The 27230-nt window shown below is 39.7% G+C and overlaps 1 protein-coding gene across 7 annotated transcripts in view; it reads right to left on the bottom strand.

The window, feature by feature from the left end:
* The window catches only part of LYST (lysosomal trafficking regulator), a 243766-nt gene that overhangs the window by 118296 nt on the left and 98240 nt on the right, over positions 1-27230 (bottom strand). For all 7 annotated transcript variants that reach the window (XM_042961056.1, XM_042961055.1, XM_042961058.1 and 4 more), the window contains 8 exons: positions 19362-19452; positions 15546-17625; positions 13105-14134; positions 10926-11087; positions 9322-9475; positions 6429-6655; positions 5837-5903; positions 820-929 (listed from right to left, as the gene is read on the bottom strand). In XM_042961056.1, coding sequence (XP_042816990.1) covers positions 820-929; positions 5837-5903; positions 6429-6655; positions 9322-9475; positions 10926-11087; positions 13105-14134; positions 15546-17625; positions 19362-19452 — 3921 coding nt within the window. The remainder of the gene's footprint in view (positions 1-819; positions 930-5836; positions 5904-6428; positions 6656-9321; positions 9476-10925; positions 11088-13104; positions 14135-15545; positions 17626-19361; positions 19453-27230) is intronic.

The raw sequence follows: 27230 nt of genomic DNA, 5'->3' as shown, positions 1-27230 counted from the left end.
GATCTCAAGGTTTGTGGGCTTGAGCCCCATGTCAGGCTCTGTGCTGACAGCTCAGAGCCTGGAGCCTGCTTCGGATTCTGTGTCTCCCTCTCTCTCTGCCACTCCCCTACTTACATGCTCTGCCTCTCTGTCTGTCTCTCTCTCTCTCTCAAAAATGAATAAATATTTAAAAATGTTTTAAAAAAGAAACACTCCAAACTACAGTCACCAAACGTCTACATCAGTGGCTTTTAACCTTGTGCTCCATAGAGTCCTCTCAGGGTCCACAAGCAGGAGTAAGGTGGGGAAATGGGCAGGGCTCAGTGACATTTAATCTTGCGTCACAGAAAGTAGCTCCCAGGTTTTCTGTTTGATTTGCATATGCTTCCAGTCAAGGTCTCATTATAAAAATGAGTTTCTCAGCAAAGAACAATCTAAAAGTCACTAAGTTACACCAATGGAAAGAAGTGATACAAGATACCTGAAGAGTAGATACTAATTTTCTAAAAAAAAAAGGATAATCCTTAAAATGGTAACAACTACTCATAATTAAGTTCTCTTTAGTAATTAAAATTACTTGGCATTTCTTAAGCACAACAACTGGGGGTGGGATGAGGTAATGGGACTACGATCCCAACGAGAGGCTGGTTAGCCAAAACTGAAGTGAAACAGTTAAAATGTGGGCAAATAATAAAATGATTGAGAATCTCACACATAATAACATGGAGTTGACTGTATAATAATTACCACAACAAAAGAGAGAGCTTAGTGATTTCCAAATAATTTTTAAAATATCTTATTAGGTATCCGTGAAAAAAAATTAAATTATAGCATATTTACTGTACAAGGAGATTTCTCCAGAAATATTCTCAAAAGAAGGGTTAGCTCTTCCGAACACGTTCTGGAGCTCATCAAAGATACCAAAAGATCCACCAATACTCTTTGGCATGCTAAATTAAAGAAAGATAGGGGGGAAAAAATTAAAGCCAATACAAAATTAAAGACACAGAACAAACAATTTCACTGAAAGGGATCAAATACTAGTTTCACATCTTCAGTGGATTATAAACAATCTAATAATCCAAAAATATGCTGAAAAAATAGCAATATGATTAAATGCAAACCAACCTACCCAGTGACAACCCCCCCACCCCCACTTTTCTTAAAGGTTGGTTAGTTCCCAGTAAAGGTATTATTTAAAGAAGCATAAATTAATACAATATTTGTTAAGTAAGTTGACACTGTTAAATACCATAAAATGGTCTGCTACCTTCTCATCTTGAAACTGTTTAAATTATAAGTATTACTTTCTAATTAGATGACATAGATAAAAGTGTAAATATTAAAGATTATGAAGATAATTAAATATCACAAACTATTTTGAACGCTTTCTTTATTCCATTGTGGGGTTTAGAATAAAATATAATTGGTAGTACATAAATTCACAGAACTTTTTAGAATAAAGTGATTAATTTTTGTAGCACGCATTTTAGTATTCAAAGTACGTTTACATGCATTATCTCGGCTAATCCTCAGCAAAAAAATTCCTACAAATGAAATACTATCTCCATTTTAGACATGCCAGAAATAACCCTGATGTGCAACCTGAGAACAGAAGCCACGTGTAAGCATCACGTTTTGTAGAAGCAGTGAACTGACGCAACGAGACTAAAATAGCACCGACTTTACCCTGTAACACAAACCCATGAAAGGTTGTAGAGTAAGAACTATGAAAACTAGTCACTACAGGAAAGTAATTAAGTATTTCTCCTGCCTTTCCTTTATGAACTCTATCTCAGGGTAACCAAATAGTTGATGACAGCAAGTTTTCTTTAAGTATTCCCGTTTATCAAAGATGAAATCACAGCATGTTACCATTTTGCAGTGCTATGCACTGTGCTATGCACCTAGGCTATGAGCATCCATGGCTCCTGGCACCTCCCCAAGAGAGACGACCAGACATTATGCGCCTCTGGTTGGAGGCACGGACTCCTGCCTGTAAAATATTCTGGTCAAAATATGGAACCTAGTAGGGTCACCTGGGTGACTCACTTGGTTAAGTGAGTGACTTCAGCTCAGGTCATGATCTCACGGTTTGTGAGTTTGAGCCCCGCGTCGGGCTCTGTGCCGACAGCTCAGAGCCGGGAGCCTGCTTTGGATCTGCGCCTCCCTCTCTCTCTGCCCCTCCCCTGCTCACGTTCTGTCTCTGTCTCTTCAAAAATAAGTAAACATTAAAACACTTTGTTAAAAAAAAAATGGAACCTAAATCTGATTAGGTTTCTAGGTCTTACTACCAGTGAAAGGAAATATAAGGGAGAAAGGATCAGGTTAAACAACCTCCCGGGGACATAATCACCAAAACTCAGAATGCAGGAGACGCCTCATGATAAAAGACCTGGCTTCTTTAACGACGACAGCAACAAAATTCAAGGACTGAGAGTAGACATCCACAGAAGAGAAGAGTTGAGACATATCTACTGACTGTAACGTATGAACCTAACTAGGATTCTGATTTTAAAAAACACTATCAAATAAAGTGTTAGATAATCACGGGGGGTGGAAGGGGAGAAGGAATATGATCAAAATAAAGTATATATGGGTGCTTAGACTTTTTTTTAAGTTCAACACAGACAGGTACCAGTTCAAAATGAGGGGATAGAGATATATATTTATATTTCTTTGTCTACTACCGAAAACTTGCTGAACTAAAAGTACAGAATTACAAGAAGAAAAGAGATCCATAACAGCAATAAAAGGGGGAGTCAGTGGGCATTGGGGGCACATCAGACTTAAAAACATTTCTTGAAGATGCAAGAGCAGAGAGATAAGAGAAGCTGCAGCCTAGAATCTCTCTGAATCACAAAGCGGCTCAGAGGAGGAGGAGGAGCCAATCTGTCTACATTCTGGAGAGGAAGTAAGAATGAGGCTACAAATGCAGGGATTAATACAAGGTTTGTCTGGAAGCACCTACCTCTCTCCTTGATCCTGAATATAGGGCACAGGTAGCTCAGCTTTGACTTCCATGCCCACACCTTGATAACTCTTGAAAGAAACTCAACGGATTGCCGGGCAGAAGCTGAGCTGGAGAGTGGGACGTTAGCACCAGGGCTACCAGTTATACAAGTACAGTCTGCAGACAGGCCAAGCAGCTTAACCAAGGGAGAGAACAGGGACTAAAATATAACCCGAAAGCTATTCACCAAGCCATGCATCCTGGCATTGGGCTGTGTTGCCTGGATGAAGGGATGACTTTTTCTTAGCACGAAGACACTATTCACAAGCCGTATGTGTGGAGGAAATACTTTTCTAATGTACACAGAATGTCTTATGGGGTAATAGTGGCCCTAACGGCCCCCCAAAGTAAAGATTTCCTTATTATGGTATTTGGGGAACTTCAGTCATCAGGGATTGTCAACAGATTGCCCATTCAGGGAAGGTGCCAAATAGGAAAGCAAATTTACTTTTACATCATTAGCTCCAATGGCTTTCTTAAATAGAAATGGGCAATAAAAGGTTCAAAAAATATTTGAGAATCAGCAACATAAAAGAGAAAAAACAAGATATAAAAGACAAATTGATAAACTGACCCCAGAGAGAACATAAATAATTTAGGGTAGGAAAGATATCTTTCTAAGATGTTAATGACTAGATCCAGATATATATCCAGATATGTGGGTGTTCAACCAACTGAGCCATCCAGGTGCCCCTACATCCAGATATATTTAAGAAGATATTTTATCCTTATGTGAAAATGGAATAACCAAAAATCAAATGAACAAAAAGAAGCTCTTAAATATTACAAGATAATTGCCAAAATTAAAAATTGGACAAAAGGTTTGAATAGAATTGAAGAAATCTCCCAAAACACAGCACAAAAAGAGAGAAGTAGATAATGTGAGAGGAAAGCTAAGACAATGCAAAGTCAATCCAAGAAGGCCTGAGATTACAATTAGGATGTAAAAAAGAAGAGAGCATAAAACACAGAGAGGAGAAAATTATTTTTAAAAATACTAAGTCTCAGGGTGCCTTGATTTTGGCTCAGGTCATGATCCCAGGGTTGTGGGATCGAGCCCCACATTGGGCTCTGCGCTGAGCATGGGGTCTGCTTAGACGTCTGTCTGTCTGTCTGTCTGTCTGTCTGTCTCTCCCCCACCTCTGCCTTGCTCCCCATCTCGTGCACTCTCAGTCTCTCTCTAATAAAAATTAAAATATTTTTTAAATTAAAAAAAATACTAAATTTCTGTGACTGTTAGACCTTTCTAGATATGACACCAAAAGCATTGTGACAAATGCAAAAATAGATAAATTGGACTTCATCAAAATAAAAAATTTGTGTTTCAAAGTATACCATCAAGAACATGAAAAGATAAAGCCAAAGACTGGGAGAAAATATGTGCAAATCATACTTCTGGTAAGGGGTTTTTACCTAGAATACATGAAATCTCTTACAATTCAATGATTAAAACCACAAATTATCCAAAATAAAAATGGGTAAAGGACTGAATAGAAATCTCTCCAAAGCTATCCAAGGAAGAAACACAGATGGCCAATAAACACAAGAAAATAGGACTAACAACATTAGCCATCAGAAACATGCAAATCAAAACCACAATGAGATATCATGTCACACCCACTAGGATGGATATAACCAAAAACATAGGTAATGACAAGTGTTGGCAAGGATGTGAAGAGACAAGAATCCTCCTATTCTGCTGGTGGGAATGTAAAATAAGTCAGCCACTTTGGAAAACAGTCTGGCTGTTCCTCATCTAGTTATACATAGAGTTACCACTGGACCCAAAAGAAATGAAAACATATGTCCATGTGAAAACTAGTACATGAGTGTTCATGGCGTTATTCAGAATAGCAAAAAAGTGGTGATGGTTGCATAACTGTGAATATACTAAAAAACACTAAACTGCATATTTAAAATGGGTGAACTGCATAGTATATGAATTGTATCTCAATAAAACTGTTATTAAAAGGTAATATAATAGAATTTCTCAGAGCTAAGCTAGAAATAAGTCTTCAGCTCAAAAGGATCCACAATAAAGTGTCTACCACAATAAATATAAACATACGCATACACTAAACAAGTAAACGGAAGAAGAGGAAAAACTTTTCTTTACAGTATAATCCCAATTAATAAATATAGAAGTAATAATGGGAATAGAAAATAGCTATTTGGCAAATACCACAGTAAACAGCAACTTTACAATGTAGAAACTCAACAAGACACCACTTTAACCAAGCGATCAAAGTCAACATCACAGTAATAAGATACAGATACACAAACCACAATACGACACACGCAAAAGGCACGTAACTTATGAGGCCTATTTGCCAAAAACGCGTAACTTGAATTTAATCATGAGGAAACATCTGACAAACCTGAATTAACGTTTCACGCGTGTTATACTTCTCCAACTAAAATCTAGATTTCTCCAACTAAAAGCTAGGTTTCTATCTATTATATATAATATAACCACTTTATATACTCATTATGAATTCCTCAAACGACTGTGAGAGCACTGAGTGGAGAGCGGCACTCAGTATCTGATGAAGCAGCAACACAGTGTTTAGACTACAGTTGCCGTGATGCCACTTCTACGTACACGACCCTGAGCAACTCACTCAGTCCCTTGGAATCCAGAGCTTGCTCTCTACAAAATCAAGATACTCATACCACGTCTATTCTATTGGGTGTTTCTGGGGAACAAGAGAGATGATGCATATAAAGCTACTTTTGGAACCACAGAGCACTATGCCAGCGAAAGCCATTATTACCAACTCTTCATTTCACATAACAACAAAATAATTTTAAAGCTATTGTGTAAAACTAACAGTTTCAACGCACCTTGAAAATCAGAATCAGCCTGTGTTAAAATACTCAAGAACCCTCCTAAAAGATTTTTCACAGTTCCCTGAAGATTAAAAAAACAAAACATAAGAAATTAAATTTCTTACCTCATGAAAGCATGAAGCAACTGTAATGTCATAATAAATTGATAGTTTACTGTATATACATATATAAATACTTTAAAATAACTGGAGAGAATGCTATGTATATAATTACATACTTTTCATTATCGTTTTTTTTTAGGTGGTGTATACATTTATTTTTTTATACTGTTTTTGTTTTCTGATTTTTCAAAAACAGTGACCATATTAAAATTCAATGTAATTTTAAAACTATCACCCATTCTCAGAAATATACTAGGACTAGTTAGCCAATGACATTAATTTTTTTATGCTCCTTTAGAGGACCATGGAGTTAAAATATTTTCAGATTTTACCACTCATAGGCAAAAACATACCTGAGGCATTATAAAAGATCAAGTAGTCATCTCAAATAATTTTCAGGCAAGTTGGGTTCAAAATAGAGAGATGAGTAACTGGGGCATGAACATGATAAATACTGATCACATTTAACTAAATGCATCTTTTACCTGTTGCATGAGGAGAAATATATTCTTTTCTTTCTGTCTGATGATTTTCAAAAAACTCTCAAATACATGGACAAGTACATCAAGTTTGGCTTTACCAGCAGAAAGCAAATTTAATTCCAGCATAAAAATCTCAGGATATATTATTTCCCCGTCTGTGAGGTTTTCAAGTAAGTCCTTCGGATCGCCTGATGCGCTGAAAACTTCTACTTCAGGCTTTACGTCTACACCTGACAGGGGAAAAGAAAAGATTGTTTTTATTCCCTAAACACGGAATAAATATTTCAAATCTCATTTAACATTTAGGAGATCTTGTGGCAAAGTGCTATTTATAAGAAGATTCTCACGATGCCCTTTCCTACAAGGTGCCTTTTGATTACAGTAAGTATCCTGAATAATCAAGTCTTGTGGATATTTGAAGATGAGTGAGTGGCTTAAAAGTAGTTCTGGTCTTCAACAGAATTACAAATATCAACAGTAAATTTTATAGACATGTGATACAGATTTAACACATTCCTCTGGCACAAGTGGAAAAAACCACTATCCCAAACTTTCTGCTGCCAAAATACCTAAATCACAGGGTGGTTCATTTGCCTGCCCATATATCTGTGAAAATAATAGGCTTGGCTAGCGGTTGGGTGAATCCTATACTTTGACTTCTTCATAAGAAAGATAGACACTGTCACCAAATATTACACTTTGGAAAATTTAACTGATGTGCTCTTAAAAGTGACTGCTTGGGGTCTTTAAAAAAAATGTTCATGTAGTCAAGAAATGTATAAATGTCTATGTGGACTGGAGTTCTTTAAATTAAGATCTAGTTGAGGGGCTCCTGGGTGGCTCAGTCGGTTGAGTATCAGACTTTGGCTCAGGTCATGATCTCCTGGTTGACAAGTTCAAGCCCTACGTCGGGTTCTGTGCTGACAGCTCGGAGCCTGGAGCCTGCTTTGGATTCTCTATCTCTCCCCCTCTCTCTGCCCCTGCCCCACTCATGCTCTGTCTCAAAAACAAATATAAACATTAAAACAAAGATTTTAAAAGAGCTAGTTGACAAACCTATAAAAAGGGGGAAGTCTGTCATAAAACGTTAGTACTCTGGTAAAGCCAACCCCATTAAAGCATTATTTTTTTTCTTTTCTTTTTTTTTTTAAGTTGTTTTTTTTAACGTTTATTTATTTTTGAGACAGAGAGAGACAGAGCACGAATAGGGGAGGGTCAGAGTGAGAGGGAGACACAGAATCCGAAGCAGGCTCCAGGCTCTGAGCTGTCAGCACAGAGCCTGACGCGGGGCTCGAAACCACGAGCTGTGAGATCATGACCTGAGCCGAAGTCGGATGCTTAACCGACTGAGCCACCCACGCGCCCCAAGCAATATTTTTTCAAAAGCACTGCCTCAGAAGGTGGGGGGAGGGGGAAATGGAAAAAAAATTCAAAAGGTATAAATTTGCAGTTATAAGATAAATAAGTACTAGGGATGCAATGGACAACATGATGGCTATAGTTAACACTGCTATACGATATGAACATTTTTTGTTAATGTTTATTTATTTTTGAGAGACAGGGCGTGAGTGGAGGAGAGGCAGAGCGAGAGGGAGACACAGAATCTGAAGCGGGCTCCAGGCTCCGAGCTGTCAGAACAGAACAGAGTACAACGTGGGGCTCGAACCCACAAACCATGAGATCATGACCTGAGCTGAAGTCAGACACTTAACTGACTGAGCCACCCAGGCACCCCTACACTGCTGTATGATAATGGAAGAAAGTTGTCAGCAGAACAGAACCTAAGAGTTCTCATCACAAGGAGAAATTTTTTCTTCTTTCCTTTTGATTGTACCTATATAAGATGATGGATGTTAACTGATACTATGGTGGTAATCATTTCACAATAGATGTAAATGAAACCATCATGCTGTGTAACTTAAACTTACACAGTGATGTATGTCAATTATTTCTTAATAAAACTGGAAACAAACAAGAATAGTTTAATAAATCAAGTAAGCTATATGAATATGTGTGTGTGTGTATACATATACACATATGTATATTCTTTCAATTAGTGGCTGTGCTTTTCTTGTTTTCACTCTCTTTATGGTACACAAATGAATGAACGAATACTTGCTATGCGTCTATCAAGCCCTTTCAGTGGGACATCAGTGATTGTTCCTTTACTCAATGGGAAGGAAAAAATAGACTATGGAGGACAAGCTACTATAAACTTAGTGAGGGCTAGCAGTACATAAGGGACTGTCATAAGACCAACTTTAGAAAGATAGAGACTTCCCAGAAATCTCTTGGCTCCAATCCATCCATTTGTGGTGTTGTTGTTCTACCCAAGTTTTAACCCCAGGGACAAAGGATCGTGTACAATGTAGCTCCATCCTAAGGACAAGCTGGGATGTGGTGAACTAAGAAAAAAGTCTATGCTGCAGCATCTTTGGATTTCACAAAAAGATGTCTGTATTCCTTACGTTATTTAATCTTCATAACAAACTGCTTGAAATGCTCTTCCTGTCAATGTGTGTCTGGATAGACTAACATCTTCAGCAAGGCCCTCTCTGACCACCCGATCACTACCATATCACCCTCTTTTATTTCTTGATACTGTTCACTTCTGACACCTATTGCTTGTTTTTTCTATTGGAATATATATGAAAGCAGGGACTTTCTCTACTCTGTATTCTCAGGCATTCAGTTAATGTTTGTAATACCAAAATGTATCTGTTTTAAGTCGTATATACAAATGCCAGAATTTACTGTTGAGATCAAATAAAACGTAGCAATGCCTCTTTTAAATTGCAAGGCAATACAAAATTCCAAGGTGGTATTATTATAACCATTTTTCTAAGTAATAATCTGACTTGCAAATCCGACCACAAGTACTTCAGTGATATTTTACCATCATCTCGGGTTTCACTGTCCTCAGGGTTGCTTTCACTGTCTGCTTCATAACCTTCTTCTTCAGCCAAAAGTTTAAGACAACACTGAGAATCCTCAGCTTCTTCCGAAAAATCACCAGGTTGGGATGACAATCCTTCTTCAGACTGATGACTCTATAAGATTGGTGCAGTTAGAAGGCAAAAGTAGTAATATTTGCTCATTTTTAATAATAGAATATTTATTACTCAAAAGTGATTTTGAGGATAGCTTCACTGTTTTCTTTATGAAAAAAAATCTCAGGAATCAATATTAAGCACTATAAATTATGAATTTCATGCAGCAAGATTTTCCAGAATCTCTGGACTTTATTAACACCTCCAAAATGGGGGTCTGTAACAGAGTAAGCTATGGGTCATTTCAGTTTTACTGAAAAAGAAGTCTGTGAAATTTCACACTAGTTGTACAATAGCAAATGACCAAAAACCACAATGAGGTGGAATTATACTTCTTACAACTTTATGCTAGTAAATAAATACCATTTTTCCACATTTGTTCATGGAAAAAGATTTTTCCATAGGATTTTTATAAATGAAATGTTTCATAAAATAGATAACCAGAGTAGACAGGAAAATTGTTCAAAGGGATTAATTTTAAGATTTCAGAATGAGACTATCTACATGTATTCTTGATTCTCAGAAATCAAGAATCCAGCATTAACTTCCTGTGTAGTATAGTGCAACCTAAAATCTTGCTTTTCTCATAAAAATGCTACTAAGATATTCACTTTAGAAAACATTTTCACTTACAGAATCTCATAGTGCTTTATCACTGCAACATTAATAGAAGGTAGATTAAAGGAGGTATTGTAACATTTTCCAGTTAACCAACTGATCCAGGAGCATGATGAAGGCATTAGTAGCTACTTCAGTAAGTTTTTAAAGTTCTGACAAACAGCAACGTAAAATATTACGGCAGAAGATTATAAAATGTCATATACATGGCTAGACTGAGAAATTAAGAGAGAAGTTACATAAAGGACAGGTGCCAATTAATTGAAGGTAAAAGAAACAGGAAAGGAGAGGGAAGTAAACTAAATATGCATCACGGTTTCAGGAAAAATATTAAAATAGTTCTTTTAGAAAAAAAATGCCAACACGAATAACTGAAAAACTGTGCTAATTTCTTTGCAAGTACTAGTCATTTTTATGTTGAGTGATTTAAAATGAAAGTGAATAGAGAGTTCTGGAAATATTAACTGTACCAATATAGGATCAGAAAAGAGAGCTGAGTCATCACCATGCCTGAATGATCATTTAATAAACTATCGGTTATACGCGAGACTTAGCAAATCAAATAATACATTTCTGTCTCACTGAGAGCAATTTGTCAGTAAACTGCCAGATTAGATGAAAACAAGCACGTCACATTGCTCTCCTGCTTTTCATGAAACGGGGCACTGAGTGAATACTGTCCATCCCACGTGATGGAGATATGACTCACAGAAGGAGATATGACCAGATCCTGGCCCGTGTTCTAACCACATTCATCAGTGGCTGGTCCCATCCCATGCCCGTCTGCCTCTGCTAGTCATACCTAAAAAACACAACTGAATGTTATCCATACCTTCTCAGTCATAGCATCATGGTGGTCAAAATCTACTGAGTGATTCCCCAGTGCGACTCGAAGCAGGGCATCAAATAAAGGCTTTGCTAATTCTGTTTCAATCACCTTTGACTGGGAGAGATGGTCCCTCATTTCAAACAGTATGTTTTCCACAGACAAATTCTAAGGTAAAATAAAGGATACTGAGAATATTAATAACGTGCTTAAAAAATTAAACAATGACAAAATAAATATTTACTTAAGATGTACAAAGTTATTAGTACATTTATTTGCAGCAGATATGAAAGTATACTGACTATAAATATCCAGCCCTTATACAAATATCCTGTTATAATTAATAACACTTATTTATCAAATGTTTTACTCATCTTATTTCATTCTGAATTTCAATGTATCATAAATTGACTATATCACATACAAAAAAAAAATAGTTGAAACTTCAGAGTTTTGATTAACCACCTCTACATTTTACAAATGCCTTATTCTTAGAGATTCCATAACAGTCAAAGAAGCACTTATATTCTAATCCCTCCCCCTCTCTCCCTTCCTTAGTCCCTCCCTTCTGTCTTTGAAGGAAACTCTTGCTGCTTATCTATGTACCTATATTAGGCAATGAAGCCATAAAGATGGATACGAAACTGACGTCTCCCTTAAGGAATTGCCTCCGTCCAGCGAAAGAAACAGATACACATTGGCAAGATATCATCATGACCATACTAGAGCTATAAACAAAGTTCTCTGAGAGACAAAAAGAGAGAAGCTGCCTGAGAGACCTGTCAAAAGTGTCCCAGGGGACACCCAGGGGAGGGGTTGTGTGACATGGACCATAAAGAACAGAGGTAGACAGCACACATACAGAGGGAGAGAGTATACTAGGCAGAAAAACAGGCACAGAAGTACAGAAGTACTACTAAAGAGTGGCATCTTGAGAAGCTGTTGGCTAGCTCCATATGGCTGATGGCAGCATGGTGAAGGATGGCAGGAAATGAAGCCAGGCAAGGAAGTGGAAACAAGACACTGAAAGGCTTTGTGTGCTATCCTAAGGAGTTTGCTCACAATGTGGAAGCATCACAAGTTTTTAGACAGGAGGAAATAGGGAGACAGGGACTGTAGTAGGGAGAGACTGTTGGCTGACAAGTTAGGGATGAGTTATGAACAGGCGATCTGCCATATTTGAAGTTTCCTTAGAAGCAGGGCCTGAAACTGAGGATTCCTTTTTTAGTCGAGAGGTGATCCCAGGAGAAATCTGTAAGGTCATGAGGGAGGCAGGCTATGTTGCGGGGAAAATCCAGGCCAAGAGGTCATTTCAGAATAAATGCAGAGCCCCAGCCCAATTCTATCGGAAGCTCTGGAGGCTGAACTACACCACAAAGATTGTCCCCACTCTGCACAGCTACATCCATCCATCACTGGCTATGGGCACCCTTCCCAGGCATCTATAGAAGGAGCATCTCCATGAGCCAAGGGCAGTCCTTGGGAGATGAGTGCAGATGTGAGCCCTTGTAGCAGATGGCAGACGGGTGCATCAGCAGGGTAAAGGGGATCTGAGCAGGGCACCAGACAGCATGACACCGAGATTGCAAAGTTTGAACTTTGAAACACAAAGTCCACGATCACTCATGACATTTAATGCATATCTAATGCCTTTCAGGGTTGGTAACTTTGACATATGCGGATTTTGCATTCCAAACTAAACTATAAGCTTCCTGAGGGCAAGAACTGGGTCATGTACTCCTCTGTCCTCCCCAATACCTGGTACTGTGTTAACCATACAGGAGCTTGTCAAAACACAATCTTTGGAAAAACAAAATGACCTTTAAAACAAAGAAACTTAAAAACAAAGAACTTTAAAAAAAAAGGAAAAAAAAAAAAACCAAAAACAGGGCACCTGGGTGGCTCAGTCGGTTAAGCGTCCGACTTTGGCTCGGGTCATGATCTCACGGTTGGTGAGTTCGGGCCCCATGTCGGGCTCTGTGCTAACAGCTTGGAGCCTGGATGAAGCCTGCTTCAGATTCTGTGTCTCCCTCTCTCTCTGTCCCTCCCCCATTCGCACTCTGTCTCTCTCGCTCAAAAATAAATAAACATTAAAAAATTAAGAAAAAACAAAAAAAGAAAAAAAGTATTTCTATACACATACATATATATTACATAATAGCTGAACAAAGGACCAAGTTATTACCTGATTAGGTAACTCTAATTCCATCTTTTGCTGACTAGCTCTGATACTATGAAGACAAATGGCCAAAAGGGCTTCCAGAAGTCGTATGCTCTGAAGTGAGGTCTCACTTTCTTGACTCATAAATACCTTTGCTTCCTCAGGAGCAGCTTCAGTAGCTGAAACATGGCCTGTATTTTTGGAAGAGATATGCTGTGACTCTAATTTACCTAAACTGTCAGCACTCTGTTTTGGACTACCCATTCCTGATGGCATGGAGTCTCTTTTCATAGTCAAAGATGATAGATCTTCCTTCACAGTGATCTCAGATTGAGAAGTTCTATTTAAATCTTGGTTTTCATGTACATTTAGGTCTCCTTCCTTTCTTCCTTGCTCTTCTTCATGACTTCTGAACAGTTTCTGTATGATCATAAATATTAATTTATGGCACGCTTGGAAACCACCAAGCCTATAAAACTGTTTCTGGAAAACTGGACTCAACATGTAGATCCAACGACACATGGACCAAATGTCTGCCGCTTGGTGCATGTGTTTGGGAGAAGGCAAGACAAGGCTCTCAGGAGATAAACATGGCGGCATATGATGGAAAGGCTCGCTCGCTGTACTGTCATAGCCCGAAGTATCTTCGGAATCATTGGCCGACTCTCTATCAGATTCTGCTTCTTTACTTACACATAAGAATGCCACACAGAGGAACAGGTTTATCATGTTGATATGAACATCCTGATTAACAAACTTCCGTTTCCTTGGATAAGCGTCTTTGAGGCTGGCATAAAATTTGCTAAGAGTCTGAGGAGAATCTGAATAAGCTTGCTGGTTACGAAAGGAAGTACCTGCATTTAAAGATGACAATTCCTTCTGTTCGCCGTCTAGCCCATCAATACCTGGAATTGAAGAATCTTTTTGTTGTTCCCCTAGGCTGATTATCAGAGTTTCAAATGCTTTTAGGGAATGACTTCGAACATCATCTAAGTAATTTAATTCAATTATTTGACTTACTCCATTACGACTTAAAAACAAATCTCTTATTACCCTGTGAGGGAAAAAAAAATACACGAGATTTTACAAACAGAAACGTCATTTATACAGAGGCAAATATACCATTTAAATATGTCATTGTTGCACGTGGTATATACTACTCATCCAATTCATCAATTATTTTGCCAACATTCTTCATTAGATGAGGATCTCCAATTACTTTCTACTTGCTTTCACATCCTTCTTTAAACACTGCAATGACTCAAGCATCATTTAGAAAGACTGGATCACATGCATCCCAAGTTAAATGAAACAATTCAGGGAAAAATACTTTTCCCCAAATGGCAGATTCTATACAAGTTCTAAATGCCACAACCACCTCCACACTTCAGATGGACGAATGCTGCAAGCAGGCAGGCATTTGGGTGTCCATTTGTTTGTCTGCCCCATGGTCTATCAAGACGTTTTGTTTTACACCTGCCCCTCACAAAGGGAAGGAACCAAACTACCGAGCTGAAGATTTTCAGCCCTGTCTCAGGTGAGATTCTCAGGACTGGATCACTGGAATCCTAGTAATAACTAATATAAATCAGCTCAGCAAAGATCCAGGGTGTCCACAAATATACCAAAGAGTTACAAAACTTTTGAATAAAGTCAGTTCTTTTTAAACAATGTCAGAATGTCAGAAATTAAAAAAAAAAAGACTGTAAAGATAACGATAGGTTATATTTTATTATGTTTTTAAAATGATATATGCATTAATTTGAAAGGCCAGACTATCAGAAGCTAGCTTTATTCATAAAATTATTTTTTAAGTACTTGACAATCACAAAATCTAAAACACTCATTGGTAGAATTCTAAGTAATTTTATTTTTCTTCTTTTTGCTTTTCTGTATTTTCTATATTTTTCTGTATGCATTGTATACATAATAAAGGTGGCTATGGTATTTGAGAAATAACAACTCCCTTAAATCTACTGCCTTGACAAATAATTAGCATTTTAGGTATGTGCATATTTTACAAAGTTGTAAATAAGTGGGTGATATTTTTAATTTTGTATGTTTTATAAAACATTATAAGCTCTTTGTAAACATTCTTTTTAATGACTAATAAATATTCTATCAAGTAAATATAAATTAATTAATTTAACCTTGCCCCTGCTGTTGGATATCTATGTTGTGTCCATTTTTTTCCCCTCAGCGATATATTTAAACTTCACTTTTTTTCCCCACCGAGAAATTAAAATCAATGGCTCTATGCTCTGCCCTATAACCACTCCAGTAAAATGAAATAAATAGATCAATCAATCAATCAAGGTAAAAAAAAAAAAAAAAAAATCTGACCTGAGATGGGAACATTCATTCTTTGTTGTTAAACTAAACTTAAATCCTAGGAAAGAATAAAAGGTCAAGACATTCAAAAGCATACAAGAAAAAAATATCTGCACCCACGCGCACATACAAACCTTGATTTAAGCAGAGCAGGCAGAGTTTTTAAGTAAATCTGAAGCACTTCCGGAGGCAAACACTGGTTATGACGGCTGCACACGTGGGCCTGAGCTGAAGTAATGCTAAGGTGTTGACAGTGACGTGCTAACTCGACGCCTCTTTGGAGCACGGGATTAAATATGCAATTATACAGCTTCCACCGAACAATTACATTGCCCTTCTGGATTAAAGTGCAAATGTGATTTGCAATCTGCACACTACGGAACCTGTCTTCTTCAAAAACAAAATTCTGATAAGCCTCTAAGGCGCCCCATCTCCACAGCAGGTCTTCGGACCCACTGCTGGGCAGGATCCCTTGAGATCTGTGAGAGGGACTGGACGGGCTTGGGGAAGGTTCAGCCTCCCATGGGCTTCCCTGCAGTGCTTCCTCTAATTTGGCTAGCTGGTCAGGGTCAACGGTACAAATGTTGCAAGCTGCTTTCTTCATTTTCTGTGGGACCTCGGCTCCTCCTAACTGATCCAGAATAAGTTTGTTAAGGACATTCAGTATGTGCGGCTGGAAATTTTTCAGCGCCGGTGATTTGAACGCATGGAGCAAAGGAACGATTACGGATTTGGGGTCCATGCAGCAGCATATTCCGACGTTGTGCACACCAGACAGAACCTGGACGCAGGTGCTGCTCAGGGAAGCCTGCTGCAGCAAGCGCAGGCACTGGTGGGCGCACACCGCGATACAACAGCACCGCTCGGGATAATAAACGTCTCCGTCTGCGGTCTCCTCAAATGGGTTTTTGGAAACCTGGTTTTTAAAAGCCGAGACCAGGAGACCTGAGAGATCCCTGTGGTGGTGCATGAAGTGCGAGTATTCGCACCGTCTGTGCCTTTTTCTTGTGCACATTGAGTGATGGAGTTGGTCCGATTTCACTTTCTTGACAGTGCTCATTATTTTCATCACGCTGCTTATCAGGGCCTTCAAATGCTCTGCGGCCTCCGTAGGAGCTCCCTCTCTTAAAACCAGCCATTCCATTTGAAGAACTGTGGTTTCAAACAAGTTGAATCCATGGTGCTGGATGAATTCTTGAACCAAATCCATGGCTTGACTGAAGAAGAAGGGATTAGAAGCTGCGCTTTGAAGACAACAGATCAGGATCTGCAGAACTCCTTCCAGAAGCTCAGGTAAGAGGAGGGCCCTGTGACGGTACTTTGAAAACACAAAGCCTTCTCGAACCTCCTGTAGTGTTCTCTTTCGTCTTGGTGCAAAAGGGTCAGGCTGCTTTTCTAGGCAAGTTCTAATTTTTAAAGCTGCTCTAAGCAATTCGGTTAAGTTTTTTCTAAGATTTTCTGGCATCACCTCTGCAGCACTAATATCCACTGACATAAGATGCAACACTGTTCGGAAAAGCATCCGTTGAACCAAAGCCACCGGTTCCTCAGTCCAGCCTGCAGAAACCATCTGACTCTCCAAATTGTCCCTTAGATTACAGCAGTCCCCAAAGCCCGCTAGGAATTCAGTCAGCGTGGGCACTACAGTGGCCGCTAGAGCAGAATTATGATTCAAGGTAATGTCAAACTTACAAACTTTCTCTAATAAAGATAACAAAACATGACATAAGTCAAATGGGGAATTGTTCATGTGACTGAGAATCGACAAGGCAGCTGGCTCACTCAAAATGTCGGTGTCTGACTCCTGTCTTGGAAGGATCTCCTTGGAATTTTCCAAAGCCATGGTGTCGGGAGGAGTCCGTTCTTTGGTTGCTAAGTGGTCAAGTTTAGCTGTAAGGTGGTCTTCTTTAGGAGACTGTGTTGCAAAATGCTGTAGCAGACGGGGCCTTCTGTGCTTATTCATTGCCACGCTCTTGTCATCTGAATTGGCTTCTGAGTCTGAGGTGGAGAGCTGTGTCTTTCTTGCATCTCTTACAGAATAGCGGTGGGTGGTTTTACGCTGTCGTCTGCTTTTTCGAAAAACATTTACTTTTGCAGAAACCTGACCGGATGGGGCACTTCCTTCTAAATATAATTTTTCCTGAGTAGATCTTTGTGAACTTGAGTTCTTTTCTTTGGCCAGGATTATATCAGCTGAGAACGGCAGATTAAAATCTAATAAAATGAAGAAAGAAAATTTAGAATACCTTAATATGTTTTCAAACTCAATTTGTGTAGGTGATTATTCTCTTATCTATCTTCCACTTTAGGAGCTTTTCCTCCGTTAATTTTTACTGGGGCTGATTTCCCTTAGCGATGTGTTATGTCTCCAGATCACTTTCCCCCCATAATTATTTTTCTCATGCTCAGTCCCAGGTAGCACTGGTTCAGGGGATACAAACTGATTTGGAACACAACAAAGGAGAACAAAATTAGGGAAGAAAATCTAATTTAAAAACCATACTTTACACTCTGACATCAACAGACGAGACTCTAGATTATCTAGGATTTGGCACTACTCTTCATACTATATTACAAATCTCCTTCAACAGTCCCATTAATTAAGAAACAAAGGCATATTATATTCTCAAAAACAGTACTTAGTCTATATTATTGATATAACTTAAGAACTTTAAGATTTCCCAAAATTATTTTAAAAGCATATAATAGATTATTCACAAAGATTGAGGTTAAAAGAGTTCTTCAAAATATTACTGAATGTGCCTCACAGTGAGCTAGGAACAGGCATCCCCGTTTTGTCGTCAGTGCCTCGAACTGAGGGCCCCAGCACATGGCCCACGCACAATACCTCCCTCTGGGGGAAATGCATAAATCTTCCTTACTAATTAAAAAGTTCAGAAAATCGGTCTTTCCCTTTGCACTGCTATGTAGAAAGATCTATGTGAAAAATATAGTTGCAATTTAGAACAAATAAATAACAATCTCTAAATAAAAGATATCGGCCTTAATTAAGAGAGGAAGGGGAGAGATTAAAAGGAGTTGGACAAATTCTACCGATGCAAAAGACGCAGGCAAGGAAGACAGCTTTCCCAAAAGAATACCAGATATCTTAAGTGCCAGACAATTTGTGAATTCTACAAAATCAGAAGTAAGTAAGAGCAGAGAGTTAGTGAATCAACCAATAAGCAGGATGGCAATCTTACAAGACCTTAATCCCCTGAAGAGAGCTTCATATCAGAAATTAAAATGCATACGTGGCATTAAAATCCAATATATAAAGATTTATTTTTATCCTGAGAGATCACTAAACATTTCACAAATCACATATCCCACGTATCACATAATGGTCAAGAGGAAAACTGTAATTCCTCTACTGAAACATTTAAACAGAGTTTCATACACTTAATATGATATATGTGTGTGTGTAAGTTTTTTCAAAATCAGAAACTAACAACAGATATTGACCTTAGTGAAAGAATTCTACCCAGCCTTGAAACAAAGTATTCCTTCCAATTAACCCTCTCAAAGAAATGTTAAAACAAAACAAAACAAAACCCTAAACTAAACAGCAAAAGTCACTGGTAGAGCACTGGTCATAGAAAGCAGTCTTTAAAATAAGCGAAGGAAATTTCATTTCTTTTTTTGAACATTTCACTATCCATTTCTCAGACAGGGTTGCATACCTACATTTACTCCTTCTGCTAAGTGATCTCCTTCCTCATATGTTTTCTAATCGTCATTAGAGTAACCCCCTAAGAAGCACCATGGTCTTTGTATGAGCAGAAATAAAAATGTGTTTGCGTAAAGAACTTCTCATGTCAAGTCTCACACTAATAGACACTTCTGAATTTGAACTGTATCAACTGTCAAGGCAGAAGGAGCTTTTCAACGGAACTTTTTTTCCCCAGTGGAATTTTGGTAACGCAAGTGATATGATAAAAGAAACATACCTGCTGCCTTCTCTTCTTGAACAGGTATCTTCCATACCAGTGGAAGGAGTGACAGGAGTAGAGTGAGGAGTTCTTCTCTACACGTCAATGCCTGTGTTAGAAACAAAACAATCCTTCATGTTCTGAGGTCACGAGACATGTAATTCCTAGCGCTTTGTCTTAAATTGAACCAAAAGTTCCTTTTTTTCTTAAAAGGTTGCATTTGAGAAGCTAAGAATCAAATTAACTGATCTCAAATCCAATTAAAGTTGTGATACTTTTCAATTTATAAACCTTTCCAATGACAGAAGAATGTAGGAGTATTGGACGGTATTTAGCACACTCTTGCTGATTTTTCCCCAAATAGCTGTTATTACCACCATGCACATTGCAAGAATTCCTCATCTATGAAAAAAAATGTGCTAGGTGAAAATGAAAAGTTCAGCCCTATTAATTAGCAAACCAATAATATGAAGCTACTAAACAAAAAGTCTTCATGCGGTTAAATGTAAAACTCAGAGAACACAATTTTAAAAGGAGAAACTGACATGATTAATGAAGAACATCTATGAAGACTTATTAGTGAAGGTAATCTAATGAATATGTATCAACTGCACACTATGTCCACAGCACTGACTGTCTTACCCTTTCTGGAGGATATGGTCCAAGCCCTGGAGAAGGTCCCTTCATTTGGTCCATAAAATACATACACACAAACAGTTAAAGAACAATAGAAGGCATGTGGTATAAGTACCTGGGTGTGGTACAGATACTCGGTGTCGGAGATCAGAAAAAGGAGCGGTCATTGCCAGTCAGAAGTATGGAAGTGGGACTGGAAGCAGAGAGCCAGTCTGGACACTGACGTCATGGGCAGTAAAGGAATTGACAAATGAAGTTCAGATTCCTCACTTTAGTCAGTGGGCAGGGAGTCACAGTAATATAATCGGATTTGCTTCTTAGAAAGACCACTCTAGCCACTGTATAGAGGACAGAATTGGGGCGGGAGGGAGAGGGATTGATTGATCAGTGTTTAGAAGCAAGGAAAACAATAATCTGGATAAGAGATACTGATAACCAGAAGTGCTAACAGTAAATCTGAAAAGGAGACAGAATTGAGAAATTGCAAAGAGGAACTGAAATAACTTACAGTTGATTCATCTATGAGGTGGAAGCGGGGAGAAAAGAAAAATCTGAAAGAACTTGGAGAATTCTGGTTTGGGCAACAAAGTGACTGGATAGATAGATCTGGGGCTTAAGAAAAAGACGCGAAGTACACAACTCCCAAGTCTTTTGGGAGTCCCTGCAGCAGAAGTCAAGGGCACAGGAGATTTCCTAAGGAGAGCATGAAGAATGACAAGAGTGGACGGATGGCTTTGGAACGCTCACCATTTCAAGAATGAAGAAGGTGCGGGAGAGAAAGATGTCTGTAAAGGAGACTGAGAAGTAGCGCCCCCAAAGAAGTGTAGAACAAGAGAAATCAAGGGAAGAGAGCAGTTCAGGAGAGAAGAGAGGAAACCAGGTCAAGAGCTGTTGTTCTTTAGTTGTATAAAATGATGGCAGAAAAGCATTTATCAAGTAGAGGGTCACCAGGGACCTCAGCAAAGGGGGCATTAATGCAGTGATAAGGGTGCAAGTTAGATGCCACAGGCTGAGAGTTGAAAGGAATGAGAAGAGCAGAGGCGCGGCATTCAGACTGTTCCTTCTAGTGCCCTGGTTATGGAAAGGCTCAGAAATACTTCAAAGGGAAAATCCGAATTTCTTTTCAGGCTTAGAAGACCCTTCGCGACATGATTCCTACTGACTTGTCCAGTGTCAGCTCCTGCCACCACACCTGACCCAACCCCACATGTCCAGCTACGAAGGGTTTCCTGAACACTACTGGTCTGACCTCCCCAATACGCCTGCCTCACACGCATTGCTTTTTTTGCAGTTGTCCACTACCGTCCTCCCATCGGCCAAACGCTAACTCATTCTTCAGGCAGGTCTTTAGTCCCTCTGTGGAAAGCCTTCTCTAATCCCCTCCTCAGGAAAGCTACATTTCAGGTTCCTGATTTACTTCTCATACAGCAGTCAACTTGCTGAACTGTTCCTGTCTAAATGTCTCTATTATTCAATCAGGAAATATTTACTGAGCCCCTACCATGGGCCAGACGCTTTGGATGGAGTGGCGAACAAAGAAGACAATATTCACTTTCTCACAAAGCTGATGCTCGGGCAGAGGAGATGGAAAATAATGGGCACAAATAAGAAAACTCCAGACAGAACGCAGTGCTATAAAGAAAATTAACAGGACGGGATTATAGAGTGACGGGCCACTTGAGTAGATACTTAAATGAACAGAAGAAGGAATCCACGCAAAGATTTGGAGGAAAAGGGCTCTTGGAAGTATACGAAGGGCAGGGAATGAGCTCGGCTATTTCACAGCACAGCAAGCGGGCCAGTATGGCTGGAGGGCACAGGTTGGCAAGGTGGCCAGTGCCAGATCCAAGGTGGCCTGTGGGCCATGTGAAGGAGTTTGGAGTTATCTATGTGTAATATGGTCTTTAAAAAAATGTAAACCAATTTTGGGCACATCGTTCCTGTAGAGTCCTCCTAATCGGAGTCTCTCTCTTTAGCAGATGAACTAGTCACATTCTAATAGAGCTTGCAGAAACCTTAGGAGTGTGTGAAGTGCCACAGCCCTTGCTCCAGGACAGGACAGGACAGGACACTGGCAAATCCTCATCGCTACGTGAACAGGCATTCCTGCCTCCCGACCTCAGTATGACACATTGTCTGGAACTTCTGTCACTCCCTCCCACTTAGCTAAGGGGTCCCTCACTACCTTCAAGGCCCAGCCCCAGCTAAACCTCTTTTGTGATGCTTTTTGTTCCACACCAACCCAAGTTTACTGTTCCCCCTCTGGACTGCATGCCTGTATCCCCATTTCACCAAGTGGATTAGTTCTTGGAAACCATGGGCCCTTCAAAAGAATGGGATTGCGGCAAGTGCAGGTTTTTGGTTTTTGCCATCTCTGCTGGAAGTGCATTCTGAGGAGAACACCCCTCGCCTCTCCGTGGCCCAATAGAACAGTGACTGAACAATTCTTGACTTCATTCAATCACAATAATTTCTAACACAATTCATCACTGGGGAAGCTCTTGGTAATCCTCTGGACCTCTTACTTTCTTGGGTATTGAATATTTCCAGATTTACTTATCCTTTCGAATTCCAGAGAAACCACACATCTAATTCCGTCCTTTTGCAAGCCATAAAATCGTTTTCTCTTATTTTGCAGGCATCCTGGCAAACTAGGGCAAACCAAGCTCTGGTTTTCTCTCCCAAGATCCTAATTAGTCACAGTGTCCAGAAGAATGGGGTGTTACCTCACGTCTACCAAGTGGAGAGTTCTCAACATGGCCTATTAGGCAATTTAGGCAATACATGCTATAAACAGATCCATCGCCTGGCTATTCCTGGACTGTCCGATCTATAGAAATCACACCCCTTCTCATTTAATAGTTACATTTTTATGTTTCTCCTTCTGCAGGGAAAATGACTGCAACATGTCTTTTTAAAGTTTATACCAATAATAAACAGGAAAAGCACTCTCATGCGGGTGGTACATTTTTAGTTCAATTCAAGAAATATATTTTAAGTGCCTACCAGGTGTCAGGCTGTTCCTTTTACGATTCAAGTGTTTAGACTGGAATATTAATTGCCTACCCTAGTTGTCTAGAAGTAATGGTGGCAGGATGGGAGAGAAAGGGCAAATGAGCCAGGGGAAGGGCTGAGATGGAGAGCCAGACGGATGTCCAGCAAGTCGCAAAGGCAGGTGGGTACCAGATCATGGGGTTCGAGGACCCCAGGATGACAGGCTAAGCTTAGAGCTTGAATTGCATTCAGAACGTGACGGAAGACTACTGGAGTCATTTTAATTGGTATTAATGGTATTACTTTAAATCGGCACTTCGACATGCTAATTAAATTAAATATTCCAGACATAAGCAGAAATATATGTTAAGTCCTTTATTCCTTCTGCCAGAGTGTTATAATTATTTCTAATATATATGTGTACACATACATATATAAGAACATGACTCTATTAGTACTGTAAATAGCATCTTTTTTCTTTTATTTTCTAGCTGTAGAGCTATAGCTAAAGGAAACAGTGATCTTCCGGAGTTTTCTGTACGTATTGCTTTTAAGAATGGCATTTTTGTTACTCCATCTTTCTCACATTGAGTTGTCATTACTTTCATATTCCACTTCACCATTGCATGTTTTTTAATTTTTTTTTTTACATTTATTTATTTTTGAGAGACAGAGAGAGACAGAGCACAAGTGGGGGAGGGGCAGAGAGAGAGGGAGACACAGAATCCGAAGCAGGCTCCAGGCTCCGAGCTGTCAGCACAGAGCCCAGAGCAGGGCTCAAACCCACAAACCGTGAGATCATGACCTGAGCCGAAGTTGGACGCTTAACCGACTGAGCCACCCAGGCGCCCCAGTATTGCACGTTTTTAAAACATGATATCAAACAGAAATAACCATAAAGAACTATTCTTCTACTGATTCTATTGTGGAGCTTTTTCCTAAAAATATTACTGGTTTTTCTACCCTTTGCATATGGCACCCCCTGAATCTATTTTTTGAGTTTTTGTTAAGAAAAATGGATTAACTTTGCCAAATGCTTTTGATGTCTCAGGAAGCTAAACACGCTGCTTTTTCTCATGGATGTCAAACATTATGGTGATAGTTTTTCTTGAATTATAATGGGTGCCACACTTTTTTTTTTAAAGGACCAGATGGTAAACATCTTAGGCTTTTTGAGTCCTAAATGGTCTCTATTACATATTCTTCTGTTTCCTTTAATAACTCTTTAAAAATTCACAACTATTCTTAGCTTGTGGGCTGTCCAAAAACAGATCACTGGTGGCAGGATTTTGGACTGCAGGCCACAGTTTGCCCAGCCAGTGCCTGGTGTCGTTCCTCTTTCCCTGACAGCAAAGAATGGTGACAAAATGGCTGTATTACTCTTTGTTAAGACTCCAGAAAGACTTTGGGTGGTACCTAGTAAATGTCATCAGCTAGACAAAAGTCCTACTCGGAATCTTGTGAGAATTATTCCATATAAGCTTTATGTGCCCAAAGTAGAGAGGTCTGTCTCAGAAACAGTTATAGATGTGGCTTTTGGGGGATGTAGTGAACACCATTAAAATTCAGAGGAGACCCGTTACATTTTTCAAGAAAGCTGTATTATTGAAAAATACCAACAGCCACTTTTCTCCATGCATGAAGCAGGGTAAGAAAGCTGCACATGATAAGCTATGTCTTACGGGAAAGAGAAGAAACCCCAGAGGAGGGAGCCAAGGGTCCTGGAGAATCATGGAGTAGGGCAGAACCATTCCCTGTCCCAAGAATAGGGGGCATTGACAACACACGCCTGACAGGAGTTCAGGGGGGCAGTGACCGCTACGTGCCTCTGGTCACTCTCCTTTTCGAATGCAAGCATCTAGTGTGGTTAACTTGTCCCTCCTCATCATTGTGGATGGCTGAGCGTGGCTCTTATGTTCACAGGTAACTAAAGTGCTGCACCTGGAAGCCTCATCTGCATCCAGAACTGACCTGTATCATGAGATCATGAACTTCAAGCCTGCTGCCATGATGGGACGAAACTTTGAGAGTCCTGCGAGAGACGGAATGTGGGAGGAATGCTAACAAATGTGGCCAGAGAAGGGGCTATGGTAGATAAAGTGTGGCCACAGACAATCTTCTGAAATGATGGAGTCTATGTTCCCATCCCTTAATTCTGGGCTGGCCCTGGGACTTGCTTTGACCAAGAGAACGTGGCAGAAGTGATGTTATGTGACGTCCCACAGCTTCTCTTCTCACCCTCTTGGAATGCTGGCACAACCATGTTAAGAAGCTGAGTCTCTCCTACTGAAACGTGAGAAGCCGTGTGGATGAGAACTGAGGCAGCCGGGCCAGCAGCCCCATCCAAAAACCCTTAGTCTTCTGCCGACAGACCGCACATTCAGAGATGAGCCCAGACGACACCGCAAGAAGCCAAGGTGGTGGTCCCATTTGAGCCTACCTGAACTTCCAACTCACAGAAACACAAGCAAAGCATTGGTGTTTTATGCCACTAAGTCTTTGGAATGTGGTTTGTTACACAGCAATCAATTGACACAGTCATTGCTCCCATCTATTAGCCTGGGTGTAAAGGGAGATAACTCACTGGATTACCTACTTTCTGTGGCTAGCACCACCGTCTGGTGGCTAAGCTGATACTTTCACTACTCCAAGAAGCAGGCATATCAGCACCCCACTATTCCCTCATTAATGCTGGGCTAATCATATGCATGGATAAATCTTGACGTGTGTGTAAACAGAATCCGTAGACCTAGATGCAGCAAACTCAAGTTGACTTACTATTATCACCTTTACTAACTTTAAAAGTTCGCCTTATTTTCCTACTGAAATAACTCTTGCTAATAAATATTACCAAAGACTTACTTGTCAAACTTGAAGAATAATTTTCATTGCCTATTTTCTTGTTGAAAAACCTCCCCAGTATTTTCAGAATAAACTAAAGTCTCCTTGATGTGGTAGACAAGGCTTGCCATCATGTGGCCCCTGCCTTCCAGTGTCTTCAGTAGCCAACACCACACACACAGCCTTTGTTCTAACTCCTCTAAACGACTGCTAGGTCACTGAATATGTTCTTTCTCCTCTAGCCACCAGGGTCTACATGTGCAGTTTCTCTGGCCTCATGCTTCCTCCCTCTTTAAATGGCCAATCCCTACTTTGAGGTACCAATTTCTAAGAAGCATTTCCTCGCGACCCGCTCCTCTGCACTCCCCAAATATTTCCACACTGTTTTGTCATCACTGCTTTTTTTTCAACTTGTCCATCTCTTCAAAGGCTGAGAGGTCCTGGTGGGGCACCTGGGTGGCTCAGTCGGTTGGATGTCTGACTTCAGGTCAGGTCAGGTCATGATCTCGCAGTGAGTTTGAGCCCCGCGTTGGGCTCTGTGCTGATGGCTCGGAGCCTGGAGCCTGCTTTGGATTCTGTGTCTCCTTCTCTCTCTGCCCCTCCCCCGCTTGTGCTCTGTGTCTCTCTATCAAAAATAAATAAATGTAAAAAAAAGTAAAAACTAAAATAAAATAAAACAGCCTCTTCAGTAAAAAAAAAAAAAAAGCTAAGAGGTGCTGGTACAGACCGTCTCTCTTCTTTTATCTCTACATCTAGCAGAGGTGCTGGCATTTACTTGGTACTTAATGGTCTGCTGAATAAACCAGTGAACAAATTATGTAGCCATATTTCTAAAGGTCTGATGTGTCTTTATAATACTTATTTTATATATTCCAATGATAAACCATGTATGTTAGTACTATGTATTAAAGTGATAATACTACAAAAAAATTAGGAAGAAAAAAGTACTCTCTTACAAAGAAAACAGCTGAAGATTAAAGAAACCTATTATAATTCTTTTTGGGTTTATTTTTTTTAATATTTTTAAAAATATGTACTCAAATATGTGCTGTCTGCACAGAGCCCGACACGGGCCTCGAACTCACGGACTGTGAGATCATGACCTCAGTCACTTAACCAACTAAACCACCGAGGCACCCCTTTTATAGGTTTATTTATTTTGAGAAAGAGAGTACACGCGTGCAAGTGAAGAGAGGCAGAAAGAGAGGGAGAGAAAGAAAGAGAAGGAGATAGTGAGAATCCCAAGAAGGCTCTGCTCTATCAGTGCAGAGCCCCACATGGGGCTCGATCTCATGAACTGTGAGCTCATGACCTGAGCCCAAACCAAAAGTCAGACGCTTAACCGACTGAGCCACCCAGGCACTCCAAACCTATTGTAATTTTTAAATAGTGCTTTATTCATAAATGTATAACCTC

The sequence above is a fragment of the Panthera tigris genome, chromosome D2 (assembly GCF_018350195.1).
Source record: "Panthera tigris isolate Pti1 chromosome D2, P.tigris_Pti1_mat1.1, whole genome shotgun sequence".
Lineage (NCBI taxonomy): Eukaryota > Metazoa > Chordata > Mammalia > Carnivora > Felidae > Panthera > Panthera tigris.
This window is presented reverse-complemented; position numbering and strand designations above follow the sequence as displayed.